Genomic DNA, 16,630 nt, shown 5'->3' with positions numbered 1-16,630 from the left:
ACCTTGAGATACATAACGGTCATTCAGTATTCTGCCACTCATTCTCTCTCCTGGGACATCCACACATCATTCCCTAGCGGACACAGTGGTCACTACACCACAATCACAAACGTGTGTACACTAATCTTTTATTATATCTTTTCATGGGACAACACTGAAGATCTGTCACTTTGATGCAATGTAGAGTATTCAGTGTACAGCTAACAGTATAAATTTGGTGTGCCCTCTAAATAACTCAACACGCAGCCATGAATGTCTTAACCGCTGGCAACAAAAGTGAGTACACCCACAAAAGAAATTAGCCAAATTGTGCCCAATTAGCCATTTCCCTCCCTGGTGTCATGCCACTCAGTAGTGTTATAGATCTCAGGTGTGAATAGGGAGCAGGTGTGGTAAATTTGGTGTTATTCCTCTCACATTCTCTCATACTGGTCACTGGAAGCTCAACATGGCTCCTTATGGCAATGAACTCCCTGAGGATCTGAAAAATAGAATTGATCCTCTACATAAACATGGCTTAGGCTATAAGAAGATTGTCAACACCCTGACACTGATCTGCAACACGTTGGCCAAGACCATACAGCGGTTTATCAAGACAGGTTCCCCTCAGAACTGGCCTCGCCATGGCCGACCAAAGAAGTTGAGTGCACGTTCTCAGAATCATATCCAGTGGTTGTCTTTTCAGAATAGCAAGATCATACCACAAAACACAAATCCACCATACAAAAATCTGTTATTACCGATACCTCATCATTTCATTACTACAAGACACACCATAGCACAGCTAAAATTTCCGATCATACCACATGAACCACCACCACGCAGAGGGGGAGATTGTTGATGCAGGTTAAAACTCTGTGAGGCATTTTGGATTCACGAACTGCAGTCTCTTTCCCCTGGGGGCCTAAACAGGGATTAGGATCTCCTATCTTTTGTTTAGTTCCCCAACAGTGTCAATATTCAGTATCTTTCTTATACACATCTTGGGACCAGAACGGTTTCTCTGCACAAGTTGCAGATACATGTTTGGAAATTCCAGTGATTATGACAGCGACATTTTGTTGACCTATGTATATAAATTAAAAAAAAATGTCTATATCACTACGCATACTAGGAAACCGTTGTTGCCATGTCCTTGCATATATTAAACTCTTGGTTTAATAGAGATTTTTCCATGTATTTCCTATTATCGTATATTATTTTGTATATAGTATGCTATTAATAAGATAGCTTTAAACTGCATCTTGCGTTAACTTTGTGATACTGTACTACATACTGATCACTAACATTTTCTATGTGTTAGGCGTTGGTGTTCTGCCACTGCAGAGCAGGAATCTAGAGCCTTGCACTCGGCGGTCTCCCATTCTCCTTCGGCCGCAGTGGAGCCTGCTCAGCAGACTCGTCGGTCCCGGCGCTCTGCCCAGACCAGCAGTGTGGGATCAGTTGCTGCTGCCACCTCTGGTTCAGGTATGACAATGCAGCCTGGCCAGCAGCAAAAGACTCTAGAATCTAAGTCCTTCCGTCGCTCCACTGAACATGCTAATGGGACGATTCACCATTGGGGATCGGGAGTCACATGCTCAGGTCCTTCTCCAGTTCTGATTGGTCCATCAGGGGGATCTGGAAGGTTCCGGAAGATCTCGGCTATAAAAGACTCGCATGGCCGCTCGGCCATGCGCTAGTATAGACTCTAGTTGCTATATGTGTGGATGATGACGGATGCGTGTACCTGGTGAATGACTTAAGATTCCCCTCCCTTGGATATTACGCATGTGGTTAGGGTATCAGTATTAGAGTCAGCGCCAGTCAGTGGCTAAGCTGTAGGCCACAGTGCACATCAGTCTACAGCACTAGCGTCCGATGGTGTCGCCTACTACAGGGCACTATCGTACCGCGGCAGTCACTGTCGCCCCACTGCAGTCAGCCTCAGTTAGCGGCGTTCACGGTTGCGTCACCGCACGCTCAGTTGGTTTAGAAGGACGCCGGCCCGTGTCCTTGGGTCCGAGTCCTGTGACCATATACTGAGCGTTCATCTCCCCAAGCTCTGTGAGCTTGAACAGGCTCGGTATTTGTGTTAGCGGTTCGGTGGCTCTGTGAAGCAACAGAGTTCGCTCTGTGCACACCGGGTGACGTTTAACCCGCGTGTGTTCCGCCATTATACCGCCATATTGAGCGTCCGCCATTATCTAGCAGCAGTATACCACTTCTGCACGGTGGACCCCGGGCTGCGAACGCACCTACTATTTTATAATTTGGTGCGTTCCGCCAGCCCTAACAGTATGTTTCTCTTTATAGAGCCAAATATAAAGCTATCCTCCATGGTATCCCTCCAAAGTACATCACCACGTCTCCCTAAGCACCATGCCCTCTATGAAATCACAGCTTCTACCTCCTCCCTTTCCTGTATACCACCTCTATGATGAGGGGCAACACCCCGAAACAGCTGTCTATGGATGGATACCTGGCCTTGGTATTTCCCTTGTCATATCTGTAAACTCGTAAAGAGCTGGATATTGACTTAAAGGGCCACTTAATATGGTGGTAATGGTGGTTTCTGAAAGGAGCCACTCCTTGGCTGGGTCCTTCCCTGGAGGAAGATCTGGCTAGTCCCGTGTTTGAGACTCTTAAATGAGGCTCCACGGACTTTATTTGCATACGTCTATGGATACTTGACAGACGCTTATAATCTTAAGCTGCCACGCACGACGATCGCAGTGTGTACCAGAACACGTCTTCATTTTACCAATCTCCAGGATAACCCACACGTGATACTTCACCTTCGTCTCTTTCCCCGTCCGGCTAAAGACTGACGTCACTAAGCATGCCTCTTGCTCTGATTAGCCACAATGCCATGAGTCACCAACTGACTAGGTTGCTCAATATGGTGTTATCCCATGAAAAGATCTAATAAAATATGTACCAAAATGTGAGGGGTGTACTCACTTTTGTTATATACTGTATATTGAACACTTGTGACTGTTACCTCTGACTTCCAGTAAGTCGGTCAGAAGTTGCGGTCATAACATGGTGCCACAAGACAGGAGCGTCGCCAAGGATCTTAGATTAGTAAGCACCATTGCAGCACTGAAATAAAAATAAACACTGGGGTTTTGCTATAAGAAATGTGGGCCGTCAGTCAGGAAATGGAGTACATTCCTGATGTAATTTATGCCACTTTAGCGGTGTAAATTATCATGAATTAGTCTGGTGCTTGGTCTTGCCCAGTCCCACCCACTTTTATATACATTGGCGGAGCTGGCTGGAAGTGGTATAAAATGGAAAAAATACAAGAAAGTGCAAAAATTTTAGGATATTTCAAGGTGTTTTACCCTAGAATTCTGGCAAAATCACCTTTATGAATGGATACATATGTGTTTTGACATCTTTCTATCATGGTGAGCTAGAACTTTTTCAGCAGCTTTTCTGTGAGATCGGACCACACAAGCAAGCCTTTGTGCCCCCCACACATCAACGAGCCTTAGATAGCCCTTACCCCATCGCTGGTTCACCGGTTGTCCCTCATTGGGCTACTTTGGTAACTAATAACCATTACATACTAAGAACACCCAACAAGACCTGCCTTTTTTGGAGATACTCTGACCTAGCTGTCTACTATAACACTTTGTCTTTTGGCAAAAATTGCACAGATCCTTATGTTTGCCAGTTTATTCTGCTCCCAAAACATCAACCTCAAGGAATGACTGTTCACTTACCTTATATCCCACGGCTTCACAGCTGTCCAGTGCATTAACTTTACAGCAAAGATAAAAATGGTATATGTAATGAGACTATCACTCACCTTACCGACCTGTTTAGCCTTCCAGGCATACAGATTCTGGATATAATCCGCTCTGCTCGAATCACCCTGGTCTTTTAGTTGATGATATTCCATGTCTAAGGCCTTCAGCTGCTGTTCTGTGCTTGGTCTTCCTAAAAAGCCATGCAGCCGGCAGATGGCTATTACTTCTTCATCTTTCCCTGTAGCTTTGGCACTGCTTATATCTGCTTTTCCTTCTTCATTCTGGAACATAAAGAATATACTGTACAAGGAACCAGAACGTCAGCAAATAAACTCCTGCTGTGGGTATATAATATCAAATTGGCATGTAATCATATTCATGGTAAAAATTCCAAAATATTAAGCAGAATGTGTCCGGGTCATTATACCCCAACAATAACACAGGAAAAAAAAAAAAACGCAGAAAAAAAAAACTCAACAAAAACTTAGCAAAACCTGCTTTTTTGAAACAATTTTATTACTCCCAAGAGAGCAGTTTTTGCCTGAGGGAAAAAAGCTCATCAAAAACACAATGTGTGAACACAGCCTTTCTGTATCTGTTTGCATACTGATTACGTCAGGCTACTTCCAGTCAATTGTCTCTGCCGCTTCTCGTCAGGAGTTGGACTTCGTGCACTGCCTGTGACATGTATGCGAGTGCACAGTATACAGCTTCTCCTGTGCATTAGATCTACATTTTTGTCTCTACAATTTAAAGGGGTTTTCTTAACATCTTTAAAGGAGTAGATATGCAAAGTGTCTGTAAAAACATGCTACTTTGCAATTGCAGACTTGAGAATCCTCGCAGCGCGCACAGTGCACGAGGTCAGGATTCTCTGGTATTGCAAATATGGAATTGCATACTTTCTGACATATTTAGACTAGACGTGTCCAGCTTCGTTTAATTCACTTGCTGCACATGTCTAGTTGGCACGTGACTACATGTAAGCAAATTGCATACTTGCGGTCATGCACCCGCCCGCTCCCGTCAACGGAGAATCTTGACAGGACAGACACAGCGTGACTGCAGACTTGAGCCGCATGCCTGGACAACCCCTTTTACCATTCTCTGTACAACCACAGCTTTATAAAGCTACACATGCTGGCACGAGATCCTACATGGCATCATTATACAAGTGAAATGGGAACCTTCCCTGCAGATAGCGAGGTCAGGATCTGCTGAGCTGTAGAAGAGGGCCATCACTGCTCATAAAGTAACGCAATGCCCTATCGATATGCCACGATATATTATCCTGAGAATACCGTGATGCCCTAACACCTCCAAATTACCCCAGACATACGGTTGCGTACGACAACCCAGACACCATGAACTCCAGCCTTTCCATTCCTCTGTAAATAAACATTTCGATTTCTTTTGATACCAAGCAAAATTGCGGACTCTACAGAAACCAGATCTAGTCCCGTCTCCGACCACATCCTGTTATTTTATGTAACTGACATGTGGCTATAACCTCTTGATTTATGCTCGCAATCCTTATCTCAGTCCAGATCTGTGCAATGTTTCTGCTTTTTAAGAAAAGAAAAAGAAAAAAAACCCTCTCTTTAATCAGAACGTACAGCGGAGAATTCTCCAGGTCTGGATCTGATTTTCGAGCGCACAGCAGCAATTAACCCTGTTTGATGTCGATCATCTGGATTACTTTCGTGCCTTTGTCTTTGAAATTCTGTCTACTCCCTGTTTGTAATATTTCATTTATTTAACATAAGTAACAATTTCAAGATGAATAGAAGGTCAGGAGAAGTGTCACTTTTCTATGTTGTCAAAAGAGACGCTCTGACGGGAAGGAAAAACAGCTCTGGTCGCGGAAACGGCTCCTTGTCAGAGATTAAAAAGTGTTTAACCTGAGCAGATTAAAAAATTCAACTTTTCGGCTTCGTGTTGTGACAGCAGAAAAAAAATGGACAATAATTCGACATAACATATTCAACTCAGGAACTGAGCGAGAATTCACCGGCCTCATGGCAAAATCAGGAACAGACGCCTGTCATTGGCTACGGAAGTTTCATCCGAAAATGACTTCATGGTCCAATATATGGGGAGTAAATGCTTTGCTAAAAAATGCTGAATCTCAGGTGTTTTCCCAACTTCCATGTTGAGTAGTTCTAACTTACAATTTATGGAGAAAAGTATTGCGATACCTCCACATTACACTGGCTTTTATAATATTCCATTCTAAATCCATAGGCATTAATATAGGGATGGTCTTCCCTGCTTCTACACTTGGGACAAGGCTTCACCAAGATTTTGGAGGTGTCTGGGAATTTTTACCCATTCATCTGTGGCGCCCCCAGGAGTATGGTCGCCACAGTGGCATTACCTTCCTCCTAGGGAGTGTGATGTCATGCTTGGAAGCAATAAAGGGTCTCTCTATCAGGTAAATCAGCAAATCCGCACACAGCACAGTTCCCACTCTGGGCCAGCAGAGGGAGCTCTGAACCAAGCTGGGGGAGGAGCTGCTTTCTGTGGCCAAGAGAGGGAAGTTAGTTCAGTTCTGTGAAGAGGGAAAAGAGGAGCTGGAGGATTGAGCAGAGTTCAGGCTCACTTCTCGCTGTAGCGCATGGTCCGGAGTCCGGTATCCGAGGTTGTATGGATGCTGATGGTCCTGCAGCAGAAACCGGAGGAACGAGAGGCTGTAAATGCTCTGTTCCCAGCTAAGACTCACTCGGAGGCACAGCAGCAACTCGTGTGAGCCAGGAAAAGGAGGCTACGGCTGTCTGCCATACGAGGGAAGTTCTAAAGAGAGCAAGCAAGAGGAACTTCAGTGTAACTCAGTACTGCAAGTACCTCAGATAAGCGCTAGAAAGGAGACTACACAATCCATCTGCATAGAGAGATTCCTAAGTTGCTTCCAGGCTAATCAACTACTGTTCCATCTGTAATCTGGATCCTGGACTGCACTTACAAAGCAAAGTAAAAAGGTAAATGAAACTGCACCCTGTTGTGTCATTGCCTTCTTCCTGCAACCCCTTCAGCACTGCTACATCTCTGTGCCTAACACTGCACCCTCTTCCTCAACACCTATTACTACTGCCCTGGGACTACAGCTCTACCTGTGGGGAGCTATTACATCTTGCTGCCTTATACCAGGTGTCCCAGAGGATCTGCCTGCAGCGTCGGCTTAATCCCTTCATTGCCGAGCACCACAGGTGGCGTCACGTATCATCCACCTATAAACTTTATTCAGCCACGTTTCACCCCTTTTGCATGGACGCCCAGGGCCTCGGACCGGGTCACCGCCACCGTGACATCCCTCAGACACCGGCCCGGTACCGAGTAACCCCAATGCCCTGGCGGGCGATCCACATCTAGAAGAGCATTTGTGAGGTCAGACACTGATTTTGCATGAGAGGGCTGGGTTTGCATTGTACGTTTTAGTCCCTTCAAAAAATAGGGATTTTTGTCGTACTCACCATAAAATCCTTTTCTCCGAGACGCTCATTGGGGGACACAGGACCGTGGGTGTATGCTACTGCCGCTAGGAGGCTGACACTAAGTAAACACAAAAAAGGTTAGCTCCTCCTCCGCAGTATACACACTCACGCTGGCTCTAAGCAGTTCAGTGCAAAATCAGGAGAACAATAAAATCAATTTTAACAGGTTCAACATGTCAAGAAGCCCACATATCATATCAAAAAGGAAAACAAAAAGAGCAATCAGGCTAACAGGGTGGGTGCTGTGTTCCCCAATGTGCATCTCGGAGAAAAGGATTTTATGGTGAGTACCACAAAAATCCCTATTTCTCCTTCGCCTTATTGGGGGACACAGGACCGTGGGATGTCCCAAAGCAGTCCCTGGGTGGGAAATTGACTCAACAGATTAAGCTATAAGTACCAACTGTTTATAGGTGTGCTACCGCTGCCTGGAGAATCCTTCTGCCCAGACTTGCATCTGCTGAAGTCTGAGTGTGGATATTGTAGTGCTTTGAAAATGTATGTAGACTAGACAAGGTTGCAGCCTTGCAAACCTGTTCTGTTGATGCCTGGTGCTGAAGGGCCCAATAGGTGCCCACCGCCCGTGTGGAGTGTATCCTGATCCCTGCTGGAATAGGTCTGCCCTTAGCGCGGTAAGATTCTTGAATAGCTAAACGAATCCACCTGGCTATTGTCGACTTTGAAGCAGCGAGTCCCTTCCTGCAACCCTCGGGGAGCACGAACATTGTGTCCATCTGGCGAAAAGATGCCGTCCGTGACACGCATCTCCTGAGAGCTATCACTAAATCCAACGTATGAAGGGCCTTTTCCACATGGTGTACCGGTGCTGGGCAAAAGGAGGGCGAGACAATGTCCTCATTAATGTGAAAAGAGGAAACAATCTTTGGCAGAAAAGGAGGGGCCGGCCTGAGAAACACCTTATCCCAGTGAATGATCAGAAATGGGGCTCGGCAGGATAGGGCAGCCAACTCCGAAACCCACCTGATTGACGTTATAGCGATGAGAAAAACGACTTTCCATGAGAGGTACGTTAACGAGACTTCCTGCAGTGGTTCGAAAGGAGATTCCTGCAGAGACCTTAGGACCAGGTTAAGGTCCCAGGCGTCCAGGGGAGCTCTATATGGAGGTACCATGTGGGAGACCCCTTGAATGAAAGTCTTCACCTGCAATCATGCGCTGAAATAGGGCGGACAAGGCTGAGATCTGTCCTTTGAGAGAGCTCAGCGCTAGATCGGAGTCCAGGCCGGCTTGGAGAAATTGTAAAATGTTAGGAATGGAAAAAAAATGAGCGGAGAACGGCCACGGCCTCTGCAACATGCAAAAAAAGCTTTCCAGGTGCGGCGATAGATACGTGCCGAGGCGGGCTTTTGGCGCTAATCATTGTAGTAACCACATCCCGGGAAATCCCGGCTTGGGTCAAGATCCAGGACTCAATGGCCAAGCCGTTAAACACTGGGCCCCTGAGTTCTGGTGGTAAATCGGACCTTGGGAAAGTAGGTCCGGACTATCCGGTAGCCGCCAGGGGACTTCGTTAACTAGTTGCACTAGCTCTGCGTACCATGCCCGACGAGGCCAGTCTGGGGCGACCAGGATTACTGGGAGCCCTTCTGACTTGATCTTGCTGATGACTTTCGGAAACAGTGGTAATGGGGGAAACACGTATGGGTGATGAAACTTCCTCCATGACAGAACCAAGGAGTCCACGGCGATGGCTTCTGGATCCCGGGACTGAGCGACAAACTCGGGCACCTTGGCATTTAACCTGGAGGCCATCAGATCCACATCCAGGGTTCCTCAACATTGACAAATTTGTCAGAAAACCTCGGGATGGAGAGACCACTCCCCAGACGCAAGACCCTGCCGGCTGAGAAAGTCTGCCGGCCAGTTCCTTACGCCTGGAATATGAACTGCCGAGATCACTGATTGATTCTTCTCGGCCCAGCGGAGAATGTGTTCCACTTCGCGCATGGCCGCCCTGATGCAGGTGTCCCCTTGGTGATTGATGTAAGCCACTGCCGTGGCATTGTGCAATTGAATCCGGACGGGGCGACCCGCCAGGAGGTGGTGAAAATGCCGTAAAGCCAGACGAATCGCCTGAATTTCTAGGAGGTTGATTGGGAGGCGTGATTCCCAAAGCGACCAGTGTCTTTGGGCCGTGTGGTGGAAAACAGCACCCCAGCCGAGAAGACTGGTGTTGGTAGTGACCACCAGCCAATGGTCCGGGGGAAAGGACTGCCCCTGAAGGAGGGAAGAACTCAACGTCCACCACCTGAGTGCCTGCCTGACCTGAGCGGACAGCCGGCATGGGTGGTCGAGAGAAAATTGGCTCCTGTCCCAAGTTGACAAAAGGGCGTGCTGCAGGGGACGAAGGTGAAGATGGGCAAACAGAACTCCTTCCATTGCTGCCACCATTTTCCCCAGGACCCTCAAGCAGAAACTGATGGCACGCAGAACTGGCTGACGGAGTGCCTGGACTCCCTGACAGAGGGCTAGGATCTTGTCCTGAGGGAGAATCACCAACCCTTGGGAGGTGTGGAAGATCATTCCTAAGAAGGACATTTTTTGGGCTGGGACAGGGGAAGACTTTTTCAAGTTTACGAGCCACCCCAGGCGGGAAAGCGTATCCAGCGTGATGTTGACGCATTCCTCGCAAGCTCGAAAAGACGGTCCTTTGACCAGGAGGTCGTCCAAATGTGGCAAGACGACTATGCCCCGAGAGTGCAGGATGGACAAGACGGCCTCCATGACCTTTGTGAACACCCTGGGGGCAGTAGCTAGCCCGAAAGGCAGGGCTGTGAACTGGTAATGTAGGCCATGGACAATGAAGCGTAGGAATCTTTGATGCGAGGGAAAAATGAAGATATGAAGGTAGGCGTCTTGGAAGTCGATAGAGACCAAAAATTCTCCCTTTTCCATTGATGAAATGACGGAGCAAAGGGACTCCATCCGGAAATGCTCGATTTTGACAAATCTGTTTAGGAGCTTTAGGTCCAAAATGGGCCTTACAGATCCCTCCTTCTTCGGGACCACGAACAGATTCGAATAGAACACCTGGAATTTTTCGTTCTCCATTATGGGAATGAGAGCTCAGTCGATTCGATGGCTTTGAAGAAGGACCGAGCATGTTCTTCCGCTCTGGGAGGACGGAAGAGAAAAAAACGTTTTTTGAGGGTGCTTGACAAATTCTATTTTGTACCCAGAGGACACCAGATCTCTGACCCAAGCGTCGTGCACTACGGTGAGCCAGACATGGCAAAACCAGAGCAGGCGACCGCCTACTCTGCTGGTGTCAACCGGAGAATGACTTGAGTCATTTGGTTGGAAATCTATGGGAATTGATGCCTTAGATTTGGACTGGTGGGGACGGTTTTTCCCCAACGGATTGGATCTACATGAGATTTGAGGCTCTCTGTCTTGAGTGGAGTGACCTGAACCAACAGCATTGGTCGATGTGGTCCACCCGGGGTTACAAAAGGACCGAAAGCGTGCCTGCAGTTGGTGACGAAACAGTCGCTTAACCTTTTTTGGGGGAAGAAAGTTACTTTTCCCCCCATGGTGTCTCAGATGAGTTGATCTAGCTTCTCACCGAACAACCGGCCGCTCTCGTAAGGCAGAGAAGTTAGGGATTTCTTTGATGTTGAGTCTGCTAGCCATGTCCTTAACCACAGAGCTCTTCTAATGGAAATAGCATTCGAGGACGCAAGTTCTGCGCAGTTAGCCGCGTTCAAGGATGCATTAATCACGTAGTCTCCAGCCAAAGCGATCTGACTTGCGAGATCTACCACCTCAGGTGGAAGGTCAGTACCCTGCAGGGCTCTATTTAATGACTCTGCCCAGGATACCATGGCTTTAGCCACCCATGTTGCAGTGAAGGAAGGGGAGAGAAATGAACCCGAAGTTTCAAAAATTGAACGAGCAAGACTCTCTATTAAACGGTCAGTGGGATCTTTGATAGAGGATCCGTTAGGTAAGGATAGCAGGGTTTTGGAAGCCAAGCGCGACACGAGTGGATCTACTGGAGGGGATTCTGCCCATTTTTTGCGGAGATCAGAAGCAAACAGGTATCTTGCTTCAAGCACATTCTGACCTCCGAAAAGTTTGTCTAGCCGTTCCCTATGCCGCTGCACTATGTCCTCAAACTCTGGGTGAGTGCTGAACACTCTATGAGGCCATTTGACCCATTTAAATGACACCTTATGGCCTGTGGCCAGGGTGGATTCATCATCAATCTCCAGGGTTTGATTGATGGCTTCAATGAGACTGTCTCCTGATAACCAGACGCATCCAAATTGAGGGGCCCATCCGAATCGTAATCAGAGTTCTGCTCGCTATCATACACTAGTGGTGGTGAACGAGAGAAGGAGCTTACGGATGCCTAGGCACCAGATGGCCCGGGAGACGCCATATGGGTTTGTTTCCCCAGCATCTGTCTAGAGTGAGAGCAGCACCTGCAGGCCGACGGCTCCTGTGAGGTGAAGGATCTTTCCAAGACAGGCGAGCCACTGTCCCTACCCCTATTGGGGTCTGAAGAGACTCGAATGCTCTAGTTAGTGATGACATGGACTGCGACAGAGACATAGCCCATTCAGGGGGCTAGGTACACTGGGCTCAGTCACAGCGGAGGGCTCCTGGGCATGTTTGGAATCGCAGGCTCTGCATAATTGTTTACTCTGCGCTTGCGGAAAAGCAGACCGACAGGAGGTACATAAGGTGAATAACACCGTATGAGTCTTGGCTCTTCTGGACATGCTGTACCTCTTAGCTGATATGGACTGTCAGTTGCTGGAGCGGTGTATATACAGTGTGTAGCTGTAAAAAGGTTAGCGCAGCCTCTGAAAAATGGAGCAGCATATAGGGCTGCAGCACTTACCCCGGCCCTGTGTCCCAGAGCGTCCTGGAGGGCTGCAGTAAGACCTGCTGCTTGTTTGGAGGATTCAAAGTGGCGCCTCTCTTGTGAAGCGCCGATGGGTAGGTAGGCCCACCGAAATAGACACACCTGGGGGCGGGACATCCTGTCTGCTGCCTAGTACAGGCCAAAGCCGGGTCCTAAAGTTCCGGCGCCGGCCGGAAGATACTGGGGTGCGCGCCGTGTCGGGAACACAGGGCTCGCGTGCCGGAAGTGGCGCTAGTGCTGTAGCCGGAAGCTGCCGATGAGGATGCCAGCCGCGCCGAGCCCTCGCCGCCGAAGAACGCAGCGCTGCAGGAGCCCTCTCAGCCCATCCTCCTTCCCTCCATGAAAAATCTGCCAGGTTAGAGGGGAGGGGGGCAGTTTAAAGGACAGTGCAGGTACCCTTGATCCGTCTTCCCCTATGGGGGATGAGGAGAGGGACCGTCCGCCTCCTTCCATCACTGCAGTTTTCAGCATTGGTGATGCAGTGGGGGCCGCTCGGACTATTTCTATGCCTCTGTGCAGCCTAGGGTTTCTCTACCTTAGGGTGGTCAAGGCTGTGTCCAGCATAGTGTTCCACGTCGCAGGAGAGGATACGTGGAGGCGACACTCCACGTGCTTGCCTATTGGTTTGGGGAGATCGGACCCTATCTCGTCTTCATGGTGGGAAAAGAAGATAAAAAAAATTAAAAAAAAGTCTCAGAACCAGACTAGTGTGCCTCCTATGGACACTAAGCATGAACTGGTTCGCTTAGAGCCAGCGTGAGGGTGTATACTGTGGAGGAAGAGCTAACCTTTTTTGTGTTCACTTAGTGTCAGCCTCCTAGTGGCAGTAGCATACACTCACGGTCCTGTGTCCCCCAATGAGGCGAAGGAGAAAACATGTTAACGCGTTTGAGGTCAAGGTTCTGTGCAACCAGTCCAGTTTTTCCCCACCAAACTCCACCCAACCCTTACCTTTATTGACATTGCACTGTGCACTGGGGCGCATACATGCTGGAGCAGACAAAAACCTTTTCTAAACTGTTCCCTTAAAGTTTGAAAGATACAATAGTTTAAAATGTCTTAAAAGAGGTTGTCCATTACTTTAAGGTGGATGGCTTATTTGTAGGATAAATAATCAATGACTGATCAGTGGGGGTGAAACATCCGGCACCCATGCCGATCAGCTGTTCCCAGTGTTGGCGGCGAGATTTCATTCCTGGGATTCTCCTGGTGCAAGGCGTGCTCGCCGAGGTGGGTGATCACAGTGGATCTGAATCAAGCACCTGCAGGAGGTAGATCAGGATCTGGAGCGATCAGCAGTGGATCTACAGGCTGGTCTGTGTTCCCCGCCGCAGCTGCAGGAGGCGCCGCTAGCATGTGTGCCATGCAAGTAAAGCTAGAACTGGGTCACCGAGCCCAGGTAAGGAAGAAACCAACACTTGAGGGATTCACCCAGGACTGGATGTTATTTGTCAGAGGATCGGAGCACAGTAACATTCAGCACTTTGTGGAGAAAGTGGTCTTTCACTTACACGAAAGCTTTCCAAAACCGAAACGAGTGCGTAATTATCCTCCCTACAAAGTATAAGAATCTGGTTACGCTGGGTTCATTTTGCCAATAGAAGTCTATTTAAAAAATAAGGAGGAGCCTAAGAAAGTTCGTTTCGATTATGATCTATTTCTGCACCCGTGTAAATCAGTTAAGCTGTGAAAAGCTTACCTTGAACAACCCTACTGAGGCGTTCAGGAAAAAACTACTTAAAGCCGGAGGGATCATGGTTATGTCCGAGCAGTCATCCTTCTCTTCACTAGTCTTCATCTTCCCAGTCTCCCAATGTTAAAGTAGTGGATGACCTCTTTAGTATGCTGAAGCATAAAATCTATTTTCACTGGAAATAAGTGACCTATGCTAAACCCTGAAAACCAGTCCCATAGTATTATCCCTCCACCAAGCTTTACAGTTGCCAGAATACAGTGCGGCAGGTAACGTTTTCCTGGTATATCCCAAACAAAGACTGATCTATCAGATGCCAGATGGAGAAGTGCGATTCACTAGCTGCGTGTTTTACACCACTCAATCCTATGCCTGTCATTGTGCTTGGTGACGTAAGGCTCTTATTCAACTCCTTCTCTTGCCATTAGTAAAGTGCTGTTCTTAGCAAGCAGAAAATCACTCCCCCCCCCCAAATAATAACTTTTACATTATAACATGCTCAAACTATCAAATAACTAGGAGCCAGTAACGTTAAGGACTTGTCACACTCGGCAGAATTTATACAGATTTTCTGTTTTGAGTTTTGGGCAGAAAATCTACAGGACAATGCTGTCACTGCTAAGTGGATGAAGTTTAAGCAAATCTAATTTCCATGCCGCAGGAATTCTCAGGGCAGAAATTGACTTGCAGTGCAGATTTGTCAATTTCTGATGCGGTTCAAGTGCACGGTTGCGGTTCAGGTTTGTTGCCGATTTTCCTTATTGAAAAGGGGGAAAGTCAAAATCTACAACAAACCCTGATTATCAAGACTTTTCTAAGGATTACCTGTGATTCCATAACACAATTTGCCAGTTGTAAAAGAAAAAACAAACAAAAAACAGTTTTAAAAGTTCAACATAAAAAAATAACACTATACCCCCCTCTTCTGGCTCTATAACCAGACATTCTGTCATGGGATCTTGTATCCTCTGCAATCAATCAGTGGCTAACAGTATTTTTTTCCCATGTTGGTTTATTCTGCAGGGAAATCAGTGGCAAATCAGCAACAAAATCTGCATGATTTGGTTCAGATTTCCCTATGGAATTTTGCTGCAGAAATTTTATAAAGGAAGTTTGTTATGTGCGGACATCCAACAATAACACTTAGTAACACCTTAAGAGGCTATGTTCACTTCAGTGTTGGAGGTAGCACTATTTTCCAAAGTGAGTGACACCATAACGGAACCCTACTGGCACGTTGGCCACTGTTAAAATTCATGAAACAAGTGTATACCTATTTTGAGGTTTCGGAAAACTCATCCTCCCTGCTGTAGTTTGTTTTAAAATGTAAAAAATTGGCTACACTCCTCCTCTGGAGGTCCAGCACTGAGTCTCCGCCACTGCTCCTGATGTTGTGGTCTGCAGTGCTGATATCACCTCAACAGTGCTGCAGCCAATCAGTGAGCTCAGCGGGCTCCGAGCGGATCGCCCTTCACCTTAGGCAGAGCTGCTGAACTCACTGATTAGCTGCAGCGTTGTTGACATGACGTCAGCACTGCAGACAAGAACTTACCCCGGGAGCAACTGCAGAGACTCAGCAACGACCACGGGATGGGTGAGAAAAGTTTTTTTTTTTTTTTAAACTACAGCCGGGGGGTAGGAGGGGTGTTAAACTGGTAAAACTGATATACAGTAGTAAAAACAGAAAGCAACATGAAGGCAATGGCGAAATAGCTCACCATCCTAAAAGTGAAGTCAACGGAAAAAAAATCCTGCAAATCCATCGAGTCATCTCGGTTGTGATGCAAGGAAAAAACAAGCACTGAGCCGATTCTCCGGAAAATATGTAGGTAAATCCATAGGAATGGAGATTTCTGCATCCACAAAGATGTGACTATAAAGTATAACCTTTAATAAATCATGATTAAAAAAAAAAAAAAAAAAAAATAATATAAAAAATGTGCATAATTAAAAAAAAAACTCCTGCTGTGGAAGTGGATTTATCTTCAGTATTAAAAACAGCAAATATTCAAAAAAATGACATTTTATGAGGCATTCAGATTTAATAATGTACTATTTGTTTTTAGATTTATTATTGTGATATTGCTAGTGTTGTATCTTTGATTTTAGATAAATAGGCTTTACTTACTTTTTTCTTCAAGTCATAGATTTCTGCTGCATAATGCAATTCCTCCATAATGGTGGCGAGATAGTAATGATATCTGGGGTCTTTTGGCTTCAATTTCATTGCTGATGCATAGTAAACTGCAGCCTGATTGAGGTAATCCAGAGGAGACGCCCCTTCCTCGTAAGTGAGTATATCACCTAATGCAAACGTACATATAAATCATAAATGTAGTGTTTTACAATGAAAGCAAACAGCAGAAGAAGGAGGCAACCAAATGATGTCTATTGTCAGAAATTATCATTACCCATCAGTTTTTCTTACCTGGTGCCAGCTACAGACACCACGAGTGGTCATTCAGCTTTCCAAGACCCATGAAAGGGAAATGTACTTGGTTATGGAGTGATAGATGTGCTGTCCCTGTTCTGCTCCATTACTCGATACGTTTTGCTTCAGGGGTCAAAGACAACCCTTTTCATCGTAAAAGGGTTATCCCATAAAAAATGTATCCCCAGAATGGGTACTGAATGTCTGGTAGTTGGGGGCCACACTGAGGAGAGGTATGGGGACTCTCCTCACCCCATTCCTCCTCAATGTATAACTGCAGTGAGGAAGAGTCTGAATGGGGCACAGTGGCTCTCTTCGTAGTTTAGGGGGTTCATAGCAGCGGACCACTGATCTCTGCTCATTGCTGCTACAACTTAGTGA

General features: G+C 46.8%; 1 protein-coding gene and 1 pseudogene across 1 annotated transcript in view; one reads left to right on the top strand and one right to left on the bottom strand.

Annotated features, from left to right (window-relative positions):
* Positions 1 to 16,630, bottom strand: part of LOC141057255 (uncharacterized) — a 65,379-nt gene that overhangs the window by 34,974 nt on the left and 13,775 nt on the right. The window contains exons 5-6 of the mRNA XM_073553786.1: positions 15,947 to 16,122; positions 3,800 to 4,021 (exon numbers count right to left, since the gene is read on the bottom strand). Of these exons, the coding sequence (XP_073409887.1) occupies positions 3,800 to 4,021; positions 15,947 to 16,122 (398 nt within the window). The remainder of the gene's footprint in view (positions 1 to 3,799; positions 4,022 to 15,946; positions 16,123 to 16,630) is intronic.
* Positions 13,398 to 13,950, top strand: LOC141057199 (protein AF-9-like; annotated as a pseudogene).

The sequence above is a fragment of the Dendrobates tinctorius genome, unplaced genomic scaffold, assembly GCF_039654945.1.
Source record: "Dendrobates tinctorius isolate UK_male_01 unplaced genomic scaffold, ASM3965494v1 ptg000203l, whole genome shotgun sequence".
Taxonomy (NCBI): domain Eukaryota; kingdom Metazoa; phylum Chordata; class Amphibia; order Anura; family Dendrobatidae; genus Dendrobates; species Dendrobates tinctorius.
This window is presented reverse-complemented; position numbering and strand designations above follow the sequence as displayed.